We start from the raw sequence: 20,984 nt of genomic DNA, 5'->3' as shown, positions 1-20,984 counted from the left end.
TACTACCTCTGATTTTCAATAAAACACAACTGATCTATAATCTATGATTATTTGTTCTCAATATGTGGTAAAATAAATAATATGTGGGACAGTTCGTCGTTTGATCCAGATTTTTGACAGAAATGTTCGCTAATTGTTCTCATTTCTTAAGAAGAAGAAGAAAAAGAAGGAGGAGGAGGAGAAGAAGAAGAAGAACAAGAAGGAGGAGGAGAAGAAGAAGAAGAAAAGGAAAAAGAAGAAGTAGAAGAAGAAGAGGAAGGAGAAGGAATGAGGGGGTTCAGTTTATGTAGTTCATTTCTATTAAGTTCATTTACTGCATTGCATTCATTGGCGTACAAAAAAAGAGAAAAAGAAAGAGAGAAGGGTGAGATATATTATTCTCTGAAAATTATGTAGAAATCTGTCACAGAATTTGATTTTTCTAACCAAAATGTCGAAATTTTGATCGCTCGCTTCGCTCGCACATTTTGGAAAAATAAATTTTGACCGATACGCCATAACTGGCCACCTAAAAAAATATTGTTTATTTACGCCACTAATCTTATTTAATGATGTTCATTTTGTCAATGCAAACAAAGCAATAAAATGCATCTTGAAATAAACGAGGACTCGAAGAAAAAAAAATCTGAAAAAAGTTAGTTGGTGCAATAAAAGAGACGTTAAAAAAATAAGTAGTATGACGAGAATAAATAAATAACAGGGACCAGTACAATAAAAGGAGGGGAAAGAGGAAAAGATTATCTTGATGATCAATAAGCAAACAACTTCTTTGTGATACACAGGCAATAGGCTACGGAAAACCAATTAACTTTGGGCGTGTCTTTTAATTGAGCTTAAGTTTAAATCGCATAAATCTATATAACTGTTTCGTTTTTTGTTTTGCATAGGTAGACGTGATGGCGCATAATTATGAGAAGGTTGTTGCTCTCATCTCAAAGGATCCTCATGAAAGGGATGATAGAGAGGTTGATCTCCTTATTCCATGGTTTCAAAACATGAGTGGACTCTTCAAAGCACAGAAAACAGGTTGGTTTCTTGTTCATTTTAAGTGAGTTTTATGTATAGCCCATATAAGCTTTTGGTCCAACATGTCTAAATCACGTTAGTCATTTCATTTGATTTTATTCCCACATCAATACGGCTGTTTGATTCGGGCACCTCGCCGTCTTTATTGTGAACTAACACATGCATTTGAAGTTTTAACTGAGGTAGAGGAGGGGAGGGGTATTACATGCATATTCGCATACCCTTATTATTTATCATGGAATATTATTTTATGCTCCGGTCGCGCATGGTCACTTACGGTAGCTGCGGATACTAATAGCTCTTTCCCACCATGCCCACTGTCACGATTTACGCCATGATTTGCCTTTCGTAACTGATGCAAATGGTAATGCTTCGGTCACACCAGGGACATGAGAGGGTCCTGTTCACACCATGAACCTACTAGAGAGTCATGGTCACATGGCCATGTTACAGACCTGCGGATGCCTGCGTTTATTTGGATGATGAAAATACAGAATTGTTACCCCAATAACGGAAATTTTAGCAAAAGTTACCTATTATCTGTTATTTACGGATATCACGTATGGAAGCGCCGTGGTGTAGCGGTTCTGACTCTCGCCTTGTATATAATAAGAGGGTCGTGTGTTCGAATACCACCATAGCCTAGCGTCCTTTGGCAAGGCGCCAATCCACAATTTGCCTCTCTCCACCCAGGTGCTAAATGGGTATCCGGTAGGATGCGAAAGTCTATGTAGTATGCCTAGCAATTTAGTCTTGGAACTCTTGTTGAAATGCTCCCCAGGGAGTGGAGAAAGTGCATACATTCATCCGATGACCAGGGTAATGATATATCTGTAAAGCGCTTAAGGCGCTGTCACACCTTGGCGTTTAAGACAGCGTATGCCCGACGTATTAGGAATTTGGCGAATACGCTGGCGTACGTCGAATGCGTTACGGGTAAGTTTTGCATACGTTAAGAGTACGCTAAAACACGCTGGTATACGTCGTCATACGGCGAGGTCGTCGAAAAATTTTGTGCAAGCACAAAATTTTTCGACGTGTGCCAGCGTATGGCTCATACGTCCCGCATACGCGGGTCATAAGTTGAAGGCAACTTACGCGATCGTTGATACACGTTACACGTAAGTTACTCATAAGTCGATGTACGTCGAGATAATGTCCAGCGTACCCTAAAACTTACTTCTAACCTATGAGTAACGTGCTTTGAACGTATGTGTAACTTAACTCCAACGTATATTGACGTATGAAGACGTGCTCGGACGACCACAAAACTTACTGAACGTGTTTATAACTTACAGCTACCGTATAATGGCGTGTTGACAACGTTTATAGGAATTGGTATATAAAAGTGGAGTTCACAGGAGTTTTCTTCGGCATGGCGGTGGTGTTGATACGGTGATGTATCTTGCGGTTATGATTTGAATAGTCGAGCGGCAACCTTTTTATAGGCTACGACACGTGTTCTTCAGCGATACGCTGCCGCGCGCTATGCGTAAGTTAGGCTATCGTAGGGCATAAGTTGTATACGCCAGCAATACGCTAAGCGTGTGTGTGTGTGTGTGTGTGTGTGTGTGTGTGTGTGTATTTGAGTTTTGTCAGACGTGTATCAATCAGACATGATTATTTACGTCTGGGACCGACCTTTAACGTCACCATCCGAAAGACGTGACCAGGGCTCGAACCTCGAACCTCTGCATCAATTTGTAACTTCCCCACAGCTTGGATTAAAGGCGCAGGCCACAACACCCAGTTCGTTGGAATACGTTACTTATAAGTTAACGAAGCGTTCGATATAAGTTACTAATACGTTATGTATACGTGCAACTCGTTATGAATACGCTAAGTATACGCCCAGAGTTGAAAAAAAAAACAACGAAGTTCAGCGTATGCCGACGTTTTAGAGAAATTTTGATACGTCGGGCATACGCTGTCTAAAACGCCAAGGTGTGACAGCGCCTTTAGAGACGTCGTTCCGATGTGTTAAGCGCTGTATAAATGCGGAATATTATTTATTATTGAATTACGGATGTTGCGTATGATTTACGCATTTAACGTATATGGATAATGTAAACTCTGCGGATGCCGTTTCATCCGCAGCAAGATTTTGAGATTTCCAAAATACCGGCTGCGGATCGGCGTATGCCTGCGTATCCTGCAGCGGATTGAATTACGGATTAATACGGATCCTAGCGGATGCTACCGTCAGTGGCCGTGCATCAATAGTTTTCTACGATGAATACGACTGCCACGACTGATCTGATACGATATAAAAAGATCTGAGAAGATCACTACGATTACTGCACGATCAAGACCGCCGTTTTAATCGTGACGCAAATGGTGAGAGTGGGAACTAGCTATTAGCATCCGGAGCTACCGTAAGTGGCCATGTGACCTAAGCATTACCTACCAATTCTATATCTATACTGGGGCCCGTTTCATAAAGCTGTTCGTAAGTTAAGAGCGACTTTAAGAACGACTGGTGATCCTTTCTTACGCGCTAAACCATCGCCGATGTATTTGTCATTTACCACAAGATGGGATCACCAGTCATTCTTAAAGTCGCTCTTAACTTACGAACAGCTTTATGAAACACCTACCAGGTGAGAATGTGACGTGATATGTATTTTTAAGAATTTCCGAAAGCATAGTAAGAAGTAGACAGGAAAAATCGTCGTTTCTGGGGATTTATTCAACAATTTCTGACATTTTACTGTAATCCCCATTTGAGTGGAGCCAACGCAGTTCAGCGGAACAACCAAAATACAGAGACTGAAGCTTTTGGTCTAAGTAAGAAGTTAATATGGCGTTGGTATTGCTGGGAAAGTGCACACGCGAAATAGAGGTCTTTCCTATCATCATATATTCCGTACTGTTTCAATTGATATCTTGTTTCACAATGATGACACTATATTTACCTACGCCGCAAGCGATCCCCTACTTGGCACTTATTGCACCGATAGATTATAAGAGGGAAGGGGGAGGGGTAACTGATATTTCCCTTCTACCTTGCATCCACTATTTATAAATATTTCATTTGGTCCTTAAAACGAACTGAAACCAATATGTATATATCGCTCTTTTTATTTTTTTTGCTGCGAGGTATCTAGGCTTTATGCCATCACTCACAATTTTACAATCCTTTGTCGCCTTATGTCATGAGATCATATTTTGTTCTGACCTTGAGAAATATTATCTTCCCTCCTACTAATCCTCGTCCAGATATAGTCAGATTCACCGAGGGATTTGGGAAGTGGAAAAAAGAGAAGAGAAATATCATTTTATCCATGAACGGTAACATCTGTTGCAAATTCACGGGGGTGTGATTTCAACATCATCATGATCACAAGCTTAAAGATGGGTCTCAAAAGTTTTTGATGTGGATATGAAATGGTAACATTAAATTACTATGCATGAACATTTATGTAACCCTGACCCTATACATGGTTATAATATTCGGATATACTAGAAAGAGCACTTCACTTCGCAATTTGTAAAATAACAAAATATCAATCCTAGTTCTTCAAGTTTATTGTTACATACGGTATATTCGTGAATATGATATATATATCATATTGCATACTTTTTACATATTTGATAACCTCTATAAGGTTCAGATGAGACATGTGTGTATAGATAAGATTTTCTACCTGTAGTGGGAAGTACAGCGACATTTGTCTTAACTTTGCGAATAATTGCCATTCAAATTTTCTTTGTTTGTTGTGCCGCTGAAATCCTTCCAATTTCAGTTGTCATGGTAAAATGAAAGCATTTATCAAGCTTTAACCAGTAATTCTTTTGAAATAAAACAATTTTTTATAAATTTGGCATCATACAGAGCAGATGAGATGAGGTATGAAAGATTCCGTCTTCGCTCGCAGTCGTGACATTGGCCACGTCTCAGCTCTCTTTTACTACAAAAAGAAATTAAAGTATCGTGGATTAGTGACCTGAATATTTCACCAAAAATATGATGTTTTTGAGTGTTCCATTGTATCATGAAACAAAAAAGAAAGAAAGTAGAATGCATTTTATTTGCTGCAAAGAAAAAAAAGGAGACAGATTTGAGTGGACAGAATATTGGAAATTTTTCGATGTCCCGCAGGTGAGTTGACGAAGAGTCTCGAATTGCAAGGATTGTAAGCTGATCGAGGTCTCTCGGGTGTCGAGCCTGGTTAGGTTTGGATCACAGACTGGTTTACCTAATCTCATCTAATCCTATTTAATCCCACAGACATGCCGTCTCAAACCATGATTTAGAATCGACGACATGCATGAACACAATTCATGTCAACATTCGAGATTTTTTTCTTTTAATATTTTCTAGGGGAGGGGGTGGGGTATAGTTACAGTGAGGTCTGGAAACAAGTTCGTTGTAGGTGCTGAGGCTGAGTGGTCTAGAATCGACTTGTATATGTCTTGATGTCTCGAATTCGAAACTACACCAAGGCACTGAAACCAACTGGTATTATCAACGTACGTCTTGATATAGTTCGGAGTTGTGTGTTTACTCACATCGGACTAAAATCCATTGATTTATTAAAAGTAGCTTATTCATTTTACTGCTGTTTTGTCGTTTTTTTTATTCAGACATTTTTGCCAAATGTCTTCGTCACCATCAGAGTGGGGACATCATCTGCACCATATTTACCATAATTGCCCCTTTTTCTTACAAACATTCACACAAACATTTTTTTGTTTTAACATTTTTGTCTGATAATCACGTTTACCTCCGACAACTTGTCATTGGTTTGATTGGCTGAGTAGCTGACAGTTACCATAGTAACTGTCAGACAGTGACATCTTGTCGGTGCCGACAAGTTTCTTGAAGACCACGAGAATCACTGTCCGAGGGGTCTTCTAGCATCCAAACGGGTCAATACACAGAAAATAAAGAAGATCCAATTATCATCATCAACAACAACGACAACACTACTGTAATTATTTTCGTCATCATCATCGTCGTTGTTTCCGTAATCACCAGTATTATCTACATCGTCATCTTCTTCCCCATCGACATCATAATTGTCATTCTCAATATTTGCTACATCGCTGCAAATTTGCATCTGGTACACGGCTTAGGAAAATTTGCAGCCGATTTTAATTCAATTGGTATAATCTGAGTTTACTTAGAATTCAAAGTGGTCACAATTTTGGAACACTTTGACCGGCGGAACAAAATCATGTGAGAGCAAAATGTCGTAGGAGCGATTGTCGGTGGAGAAATAATAAGCAGAGCATTTTGTGAGCATTCGTCGCATTTTCCATAGCAATTATCCGCGAAGCATATCGATATATCGCATTGCATTGGACACAATCTGTCACATGCATGATGTCGGCATGATGACATATATGTGACAATTCAGACTGGAAATAAAATATTGCTTGTCTTTAAGTGACAACTGAAAACGAATACCAAAGAGAACTCGCTAACTCATTTGGGATACAATCAATCGAAAAAGATACCGCAAGCAGGATTATGGGATAAATATCATGTCCACTATATCATCACCATCGTCATCAAGGGTGTCGCAACGTGACGCCAGAAATTGATATCTTTTCTGTTTTATTTGATTGGCGTGTAACAATAAAAGATTGATGCAAACTCATTACACTCGAGTTTCGGTACTTACTTTGCTATTCAACCCGACCTATTGTATTCAAATTAGAGGTATGCATTTCAAACATTAATTTCTTTTTTAGTATAGTGAAATGGATAAAGCCTGTTCACGGGGATAGCTAATGATTGACATGTTACTTGTTAACTATGAGGATCAATGTAATGGAACGACTTTTGTTTCTGAAAATATTACTCCACTAAATCGCTTGAGATGCAACAAAAAAGAGATTACATTCGACTTTTACATTTGCTCGCTTTGGATGACATTTTGTGAGCTTTCAAATCACAATGAACAAGTGAGCGGCCTTTGTCGAAAATTGGTGAACCTGGAAAGGTGATCTTTGTAAGATTCTGAGCTTAAGAAAAATTGCAAATTGTCCAGAGTACAGGAAGACATTGCTGTTTTGGGTTTTCGAAAAAGACTGCACTGTCATGGCTTTTGTGCCCTTTTGACAGTAGATTTTTTTAACCAAAGCGTAATAATAATCAAATCAATCATAAAAATCACCCCTACGGTCAATCGTTATTGTGTCACGGGGCCCTTGGCGACATGGCGGTGTTAAGAAAATGAATAATGTTCGCATAAAACTTTACAAACAACTGGAATAAGTTGTGACCGGGAGTTGTGAATTCGCGGGTGAATTCGATATATGGTTTGATTTAAATTCTTGTTGCTAACAAACATCTGAATGCAAGGTTTACAATTAGCACAACTGAGAAGGGATTTTAGGAAATTAAAAAAGATGTACATTTAGCACAGGAACATGTCATCGTCATTCTTGAGTAACGGCATATGCGTATACACGAAGCTTTATGAAGCAACCCATGGCCATAATGTATAAGGACACAATATCATAGTGAGCATGTGTAGAACATGAGCTATATCAGTTTACAATTTGTGAGGATTTGTTACAAGCAAGGAAGAGGGTGAGGATGGAGACGACACGCTATTATCTACAAATTTATGATGATAAGGTCACTCCTTGTGAAAACATACCCCACTTGTATCTGTCCGACCAAATGTGCATGGCACGATCAAAATGTTTGTGAATATAATTTCGATCATTGGTTATGGGTGTCTTTTGCAGAGCATCATAACCTACTGGTACTTGGTGTGGGGATTAAAGGTATATGTTGTTTATCAAAGGGTTTATCAAACTGGAATTCTATGCATGTATAGGACAACTCTCACTGTCACTTATAATCTGTCTTTGTTTGAGTTGTCTATCTGGAGAGACGCTTACTGGGGGGGGGGAGTTGTATCTGAGAAGAGAAAAATATGATTTTGGTGGTAAACTTGAGAAATTCAATTGGCAACTTCTAGACATAGGTTGTGTTTAATCTATACTTTGTATCTGTATAATGTCGCGACCATCGGCATGATTTGTCGCCAAATTGACGACTTTTCCTTAGATCATAATGGCTGACGAATTTTATGGTGAACATTAGGATTTTCAACCGGCTATCTGACGAGTTCGGTAGGAAACGACTCTTTGTCATTTAGCATGTGGGTTTAAAAGCCGACAACCAAATTTGCGAAATTAATAATGACATAATAAATTGACAGAAACGTCGATTTGTCGATCAGTTGCGGCGGATTGGGCGCCACGGTGCGTACCCTCATGAGATGATCAAAGCGTCTGTTTCTTGAAGACTAGATTATGTCTACCGGCACGATTTCTCCCAGTAGATGTGTTTCGTTGAAAGATGAAAAAGAGTGCAGGGATCACAATGGGATTAACATTAACCCAACTAGCTGTTGATGTACCGACCGCCCCCATTGCACTTCCCCCCAAAATGAAAAAAAAGAGCTACAAAAAATAATAACACACGAACATTTTTGCAGGAGTTATTGAAATATGCTAGCGACTCCTGTAAAAATGTTCGCATGTTGTTGTGTCAGGTGATGTGTGATGAGTAAAAACCATGTTCCCCATTTCTTATCGATTTCTGCAGAAAGTTAAAGCGACCCATGGTGAATCTATAAATGAAATGAGGATGGGACACTGGCGGATCCAGATAGGGGCACATCCGGCCCATGCCCCACCCCCTTGAGAGCCACACACACCAAGATATTTTGAGTGGCACATGTCATGCATACGCAAGGTTTTTTTTCAATTTCATACTGATAACCTTTTTTTTGCTGGTCATTTTTTTTCTGTTTACAACCCCCCCCCTTTGGAAAATCCTGGATCCGCCCCTGTTTTAGTCCCTATGATTCACCTTCACGATCACCTTTCTATGTATCTTTGCTCATCAAACGTCATAGATATCACATCTGTCTTGTTTATTTTAACATTTCTTCTATCTTTACAGAAAATAAGCGAATTTCTCTAAACAATGGGGGGGCTTTACTACATTTTACTGTATCCCCAATCCAGCTATAAAATTTAATCATAATTCGAGATTTCCCCCATATTCTCAGTGTGTGTCAATTTTGATTTTTAATCTTATCTTCGTAGCTTTTATTGGTAAGAAAAAAATGATTAATTAAATATGCGTTACATAATCTCGAAGGAAAAATAATGATTTGCAATTACTATGACAATAAAAAAGTGAATAATCGTATTGTTCTCGATACTCCGGTCATACCTACAAAACGATCAATGCAAGTGAAACACTGCGCTCTCTCATAAATTCGAAAACTGGTCGCCTCCCAACTGTCTAGGTCTACTCAAAATGTATTAATTGTTTGACTATAGAGTGATCTGGAACCCTGCCCAATTTGAATCAAGACCTGGTTATGCCCTACTTCACGGAAAAGTGAGTTGTTGGATGATGGGATCGAGAGGGTGGAATGTGAAGTGTGTACTTGTCGATTCTACCCCCATCAGCACGAATGTTTGTTGATGAATCAGGTCAAGTTGCAGACCAACATGAAGTCCAATCCCTACTGACAATATTTGGCGACTCCAGTTGAGGCTCTGGTAGAATAATAACAAAGCTTTTAAGGAGATGGAGAGAGAGAGAGAGGGGGGGAGAGAGAGAGAGGAAATGAACACAAGCATGACGAGTACACTGTATTGTCATGAAAGAAAGTCAGTTATAAGAAAATGATAGAAAGTAGGAAGCTGATAAGACACGGAGAGTTGAAGAAATAAGTGCAGATAAAATATTCGTGAGAGGCAAAGAAAATCAATAGATAGATCATGATTGAACAACTGAGTCATTAACATTTAGTTGCGTGGCTAAGAGAAAGTCTCTTATATAGATTTCACCCGTTAATGTAACGTTTGATAGATGGAAAGAGTAGGAGTTGTATCTGTAATCAAGTCTAATTAAAGTTGCAAACAACCGCATCGCACATTCTTATTTGGATTTCAATTTCAACAAAGCAAAACATGGAAATGTTATTTGCTTTGTTTGCCTGTACATTAAAATGCTTTAAGATGAGCCGAAACAAATATTTTTGTTCACCCATTAGCCCAATTTGTAAGCCCTTCCAATCAAGCCTCTTGATTCTTGCCCAACACGTTCACAAAACTTCTCCCATCTCCATAGGCACAATCGATAAATATTTGCACTTCGTGTAGATTCCAAGTTCAACTGAACTAATAGATCAAATATGAAACATAATAGGCCGAACAATTTTAAGTTTGATTCCACACTAGACGCGAATTATAGCAGCTTACGATGGATGGTATCCATGTTTGGTATTTACCATACACAATGTCATCTGCCTTGGATTTTGATATTTGCACAACCATTTATCGTATAAAAGAGATCTTCCTCCTTTGGCTCCTTTCACTTGTTGACTGTGCTTATTAATGGTGAAGCATTAGCAGTAAAATATATTGCTGTACACATGCGTGACCAAAAAAGTTTTTTTTTTCAGTTTTGGACGCGGGCCGCGCGTGCACTCGTTAAGGGTATCAAAAACACAGATTTTCCACACAAAAAAGGTGGTTTGGAAAGACTGATCAGTCGCGGGGTCAAAAATCGTATTTAGGGTATGTTTTTCCCAAAGCTTTTTTTAAGACGAGCTAAACGTGTTAAGGGTATGTTTTTCCCCCAAGCTTTTTTCCGCGGCCTTTTCCTCCTCTATTTCTTAAAAAGTTTTCGGGTTCTTCCCGATTGCTCAACGATCCTGGGAAACGGTCAAAACTTGGTTAGGGGATAGGGGTTATATTCTGGCGACTTGTTTGGTGGCCAAAATGTGTAAATGAAGCCTGCGAAAAACTTGTTATGTGGATTATTTTGCACACAGATAAGAACTCGTTTAGGGGGTGTTTGGAAATAATTTAGTCACGCATGTGTACATCCCCTGATGGCCGTAAAATAGTCTGTAAGTTTGAAGAATAAATATGAAATCTGAAATATACTTCTGATTCTAATTCATATTCTCTGGCTTTTACCACTCGATTGAGAGACGGGGTACACGCGCACTATTTCAATCAACATCTATGCTAGTTTTCATTCAATTTGTTTGTCATTATCATCTCGTTTATTTACTAGGATACCATTATTTATTTGTAGACTTAATGCACTCACTCACAATGTCCCACTTAAACCCATGTGATCACGTCTTTATTGTCATCAATCATGATAAACATATAAACTGGACCACTTTTACGTTCGCCAAGTTTGATTCATATCCTGTGTTATAAATGTGTTTTTAACATGAAAAGGAATTGAATCACATTTAAGATTAAAAATATCATTTACCCAACAGTTCTACGATTGAGAAGAAAAAGGGGAAAAGGGATATAAAATTAAAGGGAAAGGGGCAAAACATAAAATTATATTATGGATATCACATGTATGTTAAAATCTGTCACAAATCTCGATTTTTATTTTTAGAAGGTCAAACGGGCTGTTCGCTCGTGACTTAAGCAATGTTCTACCCCTTCAGCATTTTTTTTACTCATTAAACCACTTTTACATGCCATTTCGTAATAAATTTTATAGCTATTGATGTTATATGTGTATTTGTAACATTCTGAACGAAATTAACATCCGAATAGATTGAAATATTCAACATCAGAATTATTCCACATATCATAAATATCTTTGTTATATTTTCACATTTTATTTTTGCAGATGTAGTAAAAGATATTGTGAGAAATTGCGACTTTTTACCAGTGACCACAGATACAGTCATCATCGAGCAAGGCGGAAAAGGTGATTGGTAAGTTTGTTGGAAATCTGTCGATCCTACTGAGATGTGGCTAGTACTGATGCCTACAGGGGCCACTTACATTGACGAGTGGATACCATGCGCGACCAAAAAAACACGTAAAAAGGATGTCTTTTTCACGATAGAGCACGTTACGTACGTAACGTGATAAGGGTGCCAAAAACACAAAAATAATGAAAAAAGGGTATCTATTTCGCTAGGAAAATTACGTGTTTAGGGTCTAATTTGCGGGGATGATAAAACAAAATTCAAATGTTTTATAAAGGATGTCCTTTTTGCCCCAACACTTCGTGTTTAGAGTCCGATTTGCGCGAGGTGTAGAAGTGGGGTCGTACTAAACCAAATAAGGTAAAGCCGACTACCGAAGGAACCGTAACAATAAAACATTCCTGTACTTGTTTAGGAATTAGGGGTTCATTTCAGGGAATATTTGCCAAGAGTATCGTTTTTGTTTCCAATACTTGTTAAGGGTAGGGTTTCACACGCCAATACTTGTTAAGGGTTCATTTTCAGAATATGGAAATTACGTGTTTAGGGTGCTTTTCGAGACCCCTTGGTCGCGCATGGTATCCACTCGTGAATGGAAGTGGCCCCCCCCGGAGATGTGGCTAGTACTGATGCCTACAGAAGATGAATTCATAGAATAGAAAAATGTCACTGGTGGTAGGCTAATGTTGTAACGCACATGCATTCTCCAAGAAAAATATGAACAAACTTGTAGCATGTTATTCTAATTCTGTAATATTGACAGTGGCTCTATCTCAGATGCGGGGGCAGGAGTACGCCTGTTCCTATTTTTTTTTTCAAGTGATCAAAGCAAACAAAGAAGGAAGAAAGGGTATGAACTAAGGTAAAACAGAGAATATTGATAGAGGGGGACTGGGTACATTATAGTAGAAGTGACCCCTACTTTCCCATTGAGAAGAAAAATATGTTACCTTTATGTTCTCTCGCTTTCAAAAGGATAAAAAATACCGAGGCGCCACCCTTGGTCTATCTTTTCATGAAACATTTGTTGAATTTTCCTTTTGGTATAACATGCTTTTTTAATAAAATTAAAACTGCCAAATTCCTACATTGCAATGTTTAAACGAAACTTTAGCATCAGTATCCTTCTACTTATTTACAGCTTTTACATCATCCTGTCAGGCTCTGTGTCAGTGTACATCAACCAAGCACTGGAGGACCAAGACAATGTGGCTAAATCTCCACCATCCCGAGACAGGACAAGGAAATCTAGACCAAATACAAGATTAAGTACCAGACCGAGTTCTCGAGTAAGATCACCAGAAAAGACAACTCAGTCTCAAGAACATTCTTCAAATTCAAATAGAGTGTCAGCCAAAGATGACCATTCATCACTGAGTGCAAAGGAGGCTGGGGGATCCGATGAGAATACCAGAAAGAGTCAAGCCGAACACAATGAAAATCAGGCAGACGGGAGCGATCAAATTTCTAGCAACAAAATTGGCGGGAAAACAGACACGGGAACGACGAATCAAATTGAAATCATCATTGATGATGTAAGCCAAGCAGATAGTGGGTTGTCGTCGGAGGGAATGCTCTTGGATGAAAATGATAATGACATCTATAATAAAGGAAATGAAAGCAATGGTGAAGTGGAAGATGATGATGATGATGATGACTATGATGACGACTTTGATAGCGACTTTGATTATTCTTCTGATGATGACACCAATGGTATTTTGAAACCAAATACAACCAAATTAGAAAGATCGCTCTTTGGAGTGCACATCCGTGAATTGGGTAAGTTCATTGAGAAAACCAATTCCTCTATTTACCAAAAAGTAAGCTACTTGTATATCATTTCTTTGACTCAAACAACATCCTTATGAGCATTTGATTCCTCCAATCAAAAGAGTAATAGAATAAATAGAAATGGCATCGAAAGTAGATGGATGCAAGCAAGAGAGAGATGGTGAAAGGGGAAGGTAGACACAGTGTCAAAGCAGGAAGGCATGAAGAAGCGGAGACAGAGAAAGGGAGAGAGTTTGAGGAAAAAGCTGGGGGAAAAAGATGCATTCTTATATGTATGGGGAGAGGCAAGAAGAGGTAAAAAAAACACACTCTTTTTCGTGGGGTGGGGGGAGAAAGAAATAGTATGCACCTATGATGAAAGATACTGGATATTTAATATTAATGAAGAATTCTGCATGCTTGTCAGGTTGAATTAAAGGCATTATATTTTGTAAAGCATATGAATTTATTCCTCATCTTTTTTTTTCATATAGAGGCTGGGAAGTGCTTTGGAGAACTGGCCCTTGTCCAAAACAACCCTATCCGGACTGCGTCTATCATAGCTAACCAACAGACAAACCTCATTGTCATCAACAGAGAACTCTACAACAGGTGCCTTAAAGCAGCTCAGCAACATGAGTTCAACCTCAAGAAGAACTTCGTCAACACCTTCCCACTTTTCAGGTAGGTCTTTCTAATTCTTACTTAGATTTATTTGTGGTCTTGGTTGATGCATTGGGAAGCAAGCAGATGCCCTGTTGTGGCTCAGTGGATAAGTCTTCGGACTTTGAACCACAACGTCCGGTGTTCAAATCCCACTGTAGCACTAGCATCCTTTGGCAAGGCGTTTATCTACATTTGCCACTCTCGACCCAGGTGTAGTAAATGGGTACCCGGTAGGAAGGAATTCCTTGAATGCTTGATGCGCCCGATCAGGGTAGCCATGCTAATAGTATGCAGCGCTTAGAAACATTTATATTAAGCGCTTTATAAATGTTGCATATTATTATTTTTTGGGGGGTCATTGAAAACCTCTTCTATCATAGATGGGTTCAGATTTAGATTCTGATCCTCCTGGAAAGTTTAGCCACAAGTGTGTCTACTCTAGGGTTGTCTCTTTCACCAGGCCTGTGGTAGCCGGATCATCATAGTTTATAATACATGGGACGATGACATTCTCAATATGCCTGTATAAATTGCAGATCTCACACTTGTTTCTTTTATTTCTAGGACCACTAAACACATGAACCTCTAATTCTTTGTATTTGTGATACAGTCAATATAAGTGACCCATGGCTCTCATGATGAAAAACAACAACAAAACAATTCAGATTTAAAGACTAGTATCACATGGTATGCAAGAATTGCCACATGCTGTTCATACAATTGGTATTTCAAAATATGTCTAAATTTAAATCAAATTTCTTAATTTTTTGAATAATTCATAGAAAAGCAAGTGTATTCTGTTGATCAATACCCATTTATTTCTTTAACTGCTTATGCATCTCCCAAACTAGTGAGATCGACAACTGTTCTGTCATCCACTTCAAAATCATTTTCTTTAGAGTAGCTGGGATAGAGTACCAATCCCAGCTCTTCAAAATGTTTAATCATGAAATGACAAAACAAAAGAGATTTGGTGATCATAAGTGGAAAAAACAGTATTGAACACCAAACACCAATGGGGGAAAAGCTACTTTAGCTTTGATAGAATCAAATTTCCTCTTTGGTCTAGGAACTGGACACCAAGGCAGCGTAGTGTAATGACAATGAGCTTGACCAGATACCAATACCAGTATGGCAACACTATGGCTAGGCAAGGCTCTCCTGTAAAAGGACTTCATTTCATCACTCAGGGAAGTGCCAAGGTTTCAACTGACACTGTACAACACATAACACAGTATCCAAACTTCTGCACTGAGACAGATGTCCAGTTTGCAAAAGATGTAAAGTAAGTTTGCATTACAGGAACTATTAAAAAAGTATAATTTGATGTCCACTAGTTTATCTGATGTAAGAAAGAAAGCTGAGACTGACACAGATCTGCGCCAATTATGAAAGTAATTTACAAGGCTTTCTCATCCACCATGCAAAACAAATCATTCAAACCAAAGTTTTGAGTGTTTTTTGTATTATTACACTGAAAAAACGCCAGAGTTAATTTAACCCCAGCCGGGTATCTATATTGGTCCACACAGAGGTTTTGAAACAACACTGATTTGGTGTTAGGCTAACACCAATTTGGCATTTAAGCAACACCAATTTGGCATTTAAGCAACACCAATTAGTGTTAAACAAATATCAGTTTGATTCTTAACTGGTGTTGTTTCAACGCTTCTCTGGTGTGAACCAATATAGATACCAGGCTGGAATTAAATTAACACCGGCATTTTTGCAGTGCATCTTTCTAAAATTTTATCCATCTTAAAGAGGGTGTAGGTATTCATCAAGGTTTGAACAATATTTGAGAGAAAAAAGACGACTTTCTGTTCAATTAAAAGTCAAAGAAAAAAGAAAATTAGAATTTTTATTTCATCACAGAACTGGGAGAGGAACACGGACAACCCATCCTGGATCTAGTTCTTGGGAGTCTGGTAGCACTCGGCGAGGAGTCCAACACTGCGTCAGACGCAAGGAGACTTATGCTGAGGCAGAAAAGGATATGAATTACAAGAACACTGATATGTGTGTCATCGGGGCTGGGGATTACATAGGTAAATGAATCAACACTATTTTATCAAGTAATATTTTTGTGCTACGTGCACTTTTGAAAAGGAATGAAGGATAAACAAAGACTTGATTCAAGGTTGTATGTTTTAGTCTGAGCAGAAGAATGAAAACCGGTATCACATAAGCATTCAGTCGACAATATTGTTCCAAATAGCTAACTGGCATGATGTGAGATCATTTCAATATAATCAGCAGCGAGTGCATCAGCAGAGAATGATGATGACTGGGCAGAAGATGATTTCTGCAGAAAACTCTGAATCTGATTACTTCATCACAACTTCATAGACATAACATCTTTCAATGTACTGATATCTCATTAAAATATCTCTTGATTTGGTACAGGTGACTTTGAGGTTTTGTTGAGGCTACCTACTTACAGCTTCTCTGTGAAGTGTCTTCAGGGTGTGGACACCTTTGAGTTGGACCTCAATAACTTTGAGCGACAGATTGTCAAGAAAAGTCCAACTACATATGCGTTACTCAAAGAAACAGCTGAAACCAAGCTGCGAGCAAGGGTCAAGCGACTTGTCAGGGACCAACAGGTATTCTGATAAAATGTAACATTTATTTTCCTTTGTAAAGAAATAGCTAGCTACAGGCTAAAGTAGTTAATCAAATCTTTCACACATTTGAGTTTGCACAAGATCCTTTTAAAGGCTTTCATATTTTACAAGCTTCATTCGTTCACAGCTGATCATTAAACGACCTGGGCCCTGTTGCATAAAAGTGTCATGATGACATAAATTTTCATGCAACAGGGCCCTGAACTGCCTAAAACAATTCTTAGGATTATTATTCATTATGGAATAGACATTAATTTGTGATGTAAGACTGCATCAGAAATTGATATAGAAAAAGAGATAAAAAATTAATTGATTACTGACAGAACCTTCATACCCATGAAAACTAATTTCCAGATAAATTTTCTCAATCCCCAGATCTATATGCCAGTCTTGGAGGCCATGCTGAATCGGCTGCAGATGCTTAACAAGCCCAACGGCTGGAAGAGCAAAATCAAATCAAAACTTGATGTTGCATCTACGTCATCAATTGGTAGTATCACAATTGGTGGTGGAAATGAAATCATTGGGGAATACCGTGAAAAACAGCGGCAATTCTTGCGACGCAGACAGCGAGAGAAGCGCCTGGAGGAGAAGCGGAACATTCAGATGGCACATGCTGCTAGTCTTGGGCTTCAGCTGCAGATGCAGAACATGACCAATATGGTTAATTATGATGGTATTCCTGATATTGAGATGTCTACAATTGAGCGCAAGGCATCAGATATCTTCCCAGATGTCCCTTCAAATGTTAAACTCAGGGTGGATCCCATCACTGGACTAATTCGCGCAACTGAAATTCGCGTTCCCCGGAACATGGTTTATCAGAGCAAAGGGAGCCAATCGGGTGTCATGAACACCAACGGGCAAGTTGTGGTTCCACGGTCCAAACGACAACTCCTCAATGCATTAGAAAACAAAGACAAAGCAAATTTAGATGTTACAAGAGATGAAAGCAAGAATGGATCGTTGAAGGATCGACGGATTAGAAGTCAAACATTTAGTCCAGGGGTTAACCAGTCTGTACACCTAAAAACAACATCCTCATCACTCACCAGTTTGAATGGACCGTCAAAGTCATCTGGGAGACCTTCCTCTGGCAAAAGCTCTAACTCACAGCAAGGAATTTCCCATGCCCGTCGTCCCAAGTCTAGATCAGCAGGATCACAAAGGACACACTCATCTTCCTTTTGAGAAAGAAGAGGTGGTCCTATTTAGATGATCACATCACTTCGTGGTACAAATTTCCCTCAGTATTCACTCTTGATCCTGTATGTGAGGCCTTGGTATTGAATCAATAGAGACTGAGTAGGTTCTCTAATGCTTGTGCAGGTGGTCATCTGCCTAAGTATTATATTCATTAGTGAAAAAATATATCTCAGCATGTATATATTCAGCTTGCCAAAAATGATAATTAACACTGAAATACATTCTGAAATACTAATAATTATTATAAATATAGATAAAAGCATGCTCAATCATGAAAGGAAGACAATAAGACAAGGGCTATAGAACTGCTTCTGTCAAAATAAAACCAAAAATTAATGAAAACTATTTTCTTGCCTGTAACATAGTCACAAATCACTCTTCCAAGATATCCCATTAGTTGTTCACGATCTACTAATTGTACGTTAAAAATACACGTTTTTGACAATTGAAAAAAATGTGTTTTTTCTACAAATTAACAATTTTGGAATAATAGCTTGATTGGTTTTCTATAAGGGATCACTTAACACAATTTTTCTAAAGGGCAAAATAGATAGTTCACTTCCACTGCACATGATCCTGCAAATTGGGAGTGCGTGCCTGCTCTAATAATATTGCTCCAAGGCATCATATGATAAACCTCATTGATAAAATATTTTTCTTATAAACATACACGCGTCTCCTCTTTATGAAATACCCTGCACATGCGCCCCTTGGAAATCCTGACACTTTAATGCCTAATGATAAATATATTGAAAATCTATTTGCCTTCTAAGCAGCTCAGGAGAGCATACTCAGGAATTTATATTGATCAAATGCTTCTCATTTGAGACACATGATATTAAATTTGTAAATATGTATCTAAACATGGAAGGGCACAACAGTCTACACGGACTTTGAAAATTATTGTACTGTCTTTTCAGAACATGTGAATATTGAAATATGATCCTCTTATAATAAAATATAATAACAATACCAACATGCGTATATCACTGCCAAATGCATCCCTGTGCGCTCAATTGGATACTATTACCCTGGCTTTTAGCCCTGCAGCATTTTACAGTGCAGTGGCATTTCAAGGCATAAATTCCTGCCAGGTACCCATTTACCTTACCTGGGTCATGTGCGGCACAATTTGGATAAATTTCTTGCCGAAGAAAATTACGCCATGGCTAGGATTCGAACCCATGACTTCTGTTTCAGTGTCAGAAGACTAACCCACTGGGCCACAACGCTCCTCATATATAATTGCTCTTGCCGCATCAATAAGTCAATCATTATTACAATTGATCGATCAACATCAATAAATCCATCCATCCACCCATTCAGTCAATCCATCCATCTATTGGTCAATTCATCAATTAATCAATTCATCAATCTTCTCGTCCCACTCATTCATACCAAAGATACTACAAGGGGAAGATCGGACAGTACATACACCGCGCAATGCAATGCTCAGGAAGAGTGCCCAAAAGCGTTAAGTAACAACCTTTTTTTACCTTTGCGTATCGCGATATGGTTGTGTACAAAACACATGAGAGAAATGGTGAGGGGTGAAGAAATAGATGATTTTTTACATAAAAAATATTTTTTTTTTCTTTAATCAAAGATGAATATATTTCAGAGGTTTCTGAGTAAAATGTGGAATTATTCCCATGCACCGCCCTTGTACCCTCTCCAAATCTCCTCTCTCATTTCCCCATATGTTTCATACACAGCCATGTGCCGATGTGCAATGGTTTACTTACTTAATGCTAGTGGGTACCCTTCCCCATGAGCATAAATCGAGTGTTTCAAAAAAATTGTTGAAGTGTCCAATCTTCCCCTTGTAGTATCTTTGTTCATACTATCAATTCATTCATTTATTAATCCGTCCTTCATATCCTCTCCTTCCTCACATTACTGTCCAGTGATTGACTTCTAGAAAGACAAATATATCATGTAGTATGTATGTACAGCGTGTCCCCCCAAAATGTCCCTCTTATATGCGGCTAAATTACTTAAAAAAATAAATATTATTCTCAATGAAATGTATGGAACTAGGAAGCTCATCTCATGTTCTAACTTCTATAAAAATTTCATTGGTCTCGCTTCAGTAGTTCTGAATACACAGTATATTATGTAACAGTGGTGATTTTCAGCCCATTCCAAGTTTGCATGCAGGCAGCACTACTGTGTGTTCTGCACTTTCTAGCACATCAACCCCCTTTGACCATTCTGACCAAGGAATTCCCTGATCTAACCAGGGAAATCTCCATGATCAAACCAGGCTCATCAAATCACAACCTTGAGCATGTTCAGAACGGCAAAAACAATATTTGACAATTCATTTCATGTTTGATAACGGGAGATGCACAATGATAAGACAATGGGTAACGTCTGTTTCATGCCTAATACCACACTTTTGTTTTTATCACTTTTTAGTTAATATGCTACTGTGGTCAAGTTAATTCAATGTAACTTTTTAAAGTATCTTTTTAAAGTTCCAAGGGTGATTAACTTGTCGATTCCCCTTTATTTTTCAGCTTATTTTACTCATCCATCATTCAAGTTTTCTTTCAAGTTGGTGCACTGATTCCCCTTATCAATCATCAAACAAACTTAATTTTGTATGTTTCTTGTCCTTCTGAACATGCCCAAGTTTATGATTTGATGAGCCTCGATATGATTAGGGAAATGTCCCTGCTCAGATCCTGGATGTAAGAATGGGGGTTAACATGCCATAGACAATGCAGATATGCATCAATGCTGCAAACTTGGAATGGGCTAAAATGCACCATTGTTTCATAACAGAGTGTGTATTAAAAACTGCTGAAGTGCGACCAATGAAATTTTCAGAGAAGTTAGATCATGTAATGAACTTTCTTTGAGAATACTACCACATTTTAGAATTCAGTCCTATGTCAGAGGGACGTTTTTTGGGGACGCACTGTATATTGTCTTGAAATTC

At 38.4% G+C, this 20,984-nt stretch overlaps 1 protein-coding gene across 2 annotated transcripts in view; it reads left to right on the top strand.

The window, feature by feature from the left end:
• The window catches only part of LOC121410672, a 29,547-nt gene extending 10,168 nt beyond the window's left edge, over positions 1-19,379 (top strand). For both annotated transcript variants that reach the window (XM_041602908.1, XM_041602906.1), the window contains exons 2-9: positions 888-1,026; positions 11,684-11,771; positions 12,910-13,547; positions 14,033-14,222; positions 15,274-15,489; positions 16,080-16,252; positions 16,611-16,810; positions 17,207-19,379. In XM_041602908.1, the coding sequence (XP_041458842.1) occupies positions 897-1,026; positions 11,684-11,771; positions 12,910-13,547; positions 14,033-14,222; positions 15,274-15,489; positions 16,080-16,252; positions 16,611-16,810; positions 17,207-18,022 (2,451 nt within the window). In that variant the 5' untranslated portion in view covers positions 888-896 and the 3' untranslated portion in view covers positions 18,023-19,379. The remainder of the gene's footprint in view (positions 1-887; positions 1,027-11,683; positions 11,772-12,909; positions 13,548-14,032; positions 14,223-15,273; positions 15,490-16,079; positions 16,253-16,610; positions 16,811-17,206) is intronic.
• Positions 19,380-20,984: the final 1,605 nt, after the last annotated feature.

The sequence above is a fragment of the Lytechinus variegatus genome, chromosome 3 (genome assembly GCF_018143015.1).
Source record: "Lytechinus variegatus isolate NC3 chromosome 3, Lvar_3.0, whole genome shotgun sequence".
NCBI lineage: Eukaryota > Metazoa > Echinodermata > Echinoidea > Temnopleuroida > Toxopneustidae > Lytechinus > Lytechinus variegatus.
Note: the sequence above shows the minus strand (reverse complement) of the source record. Positions and strands in the feature narration are given on the sequence as shown.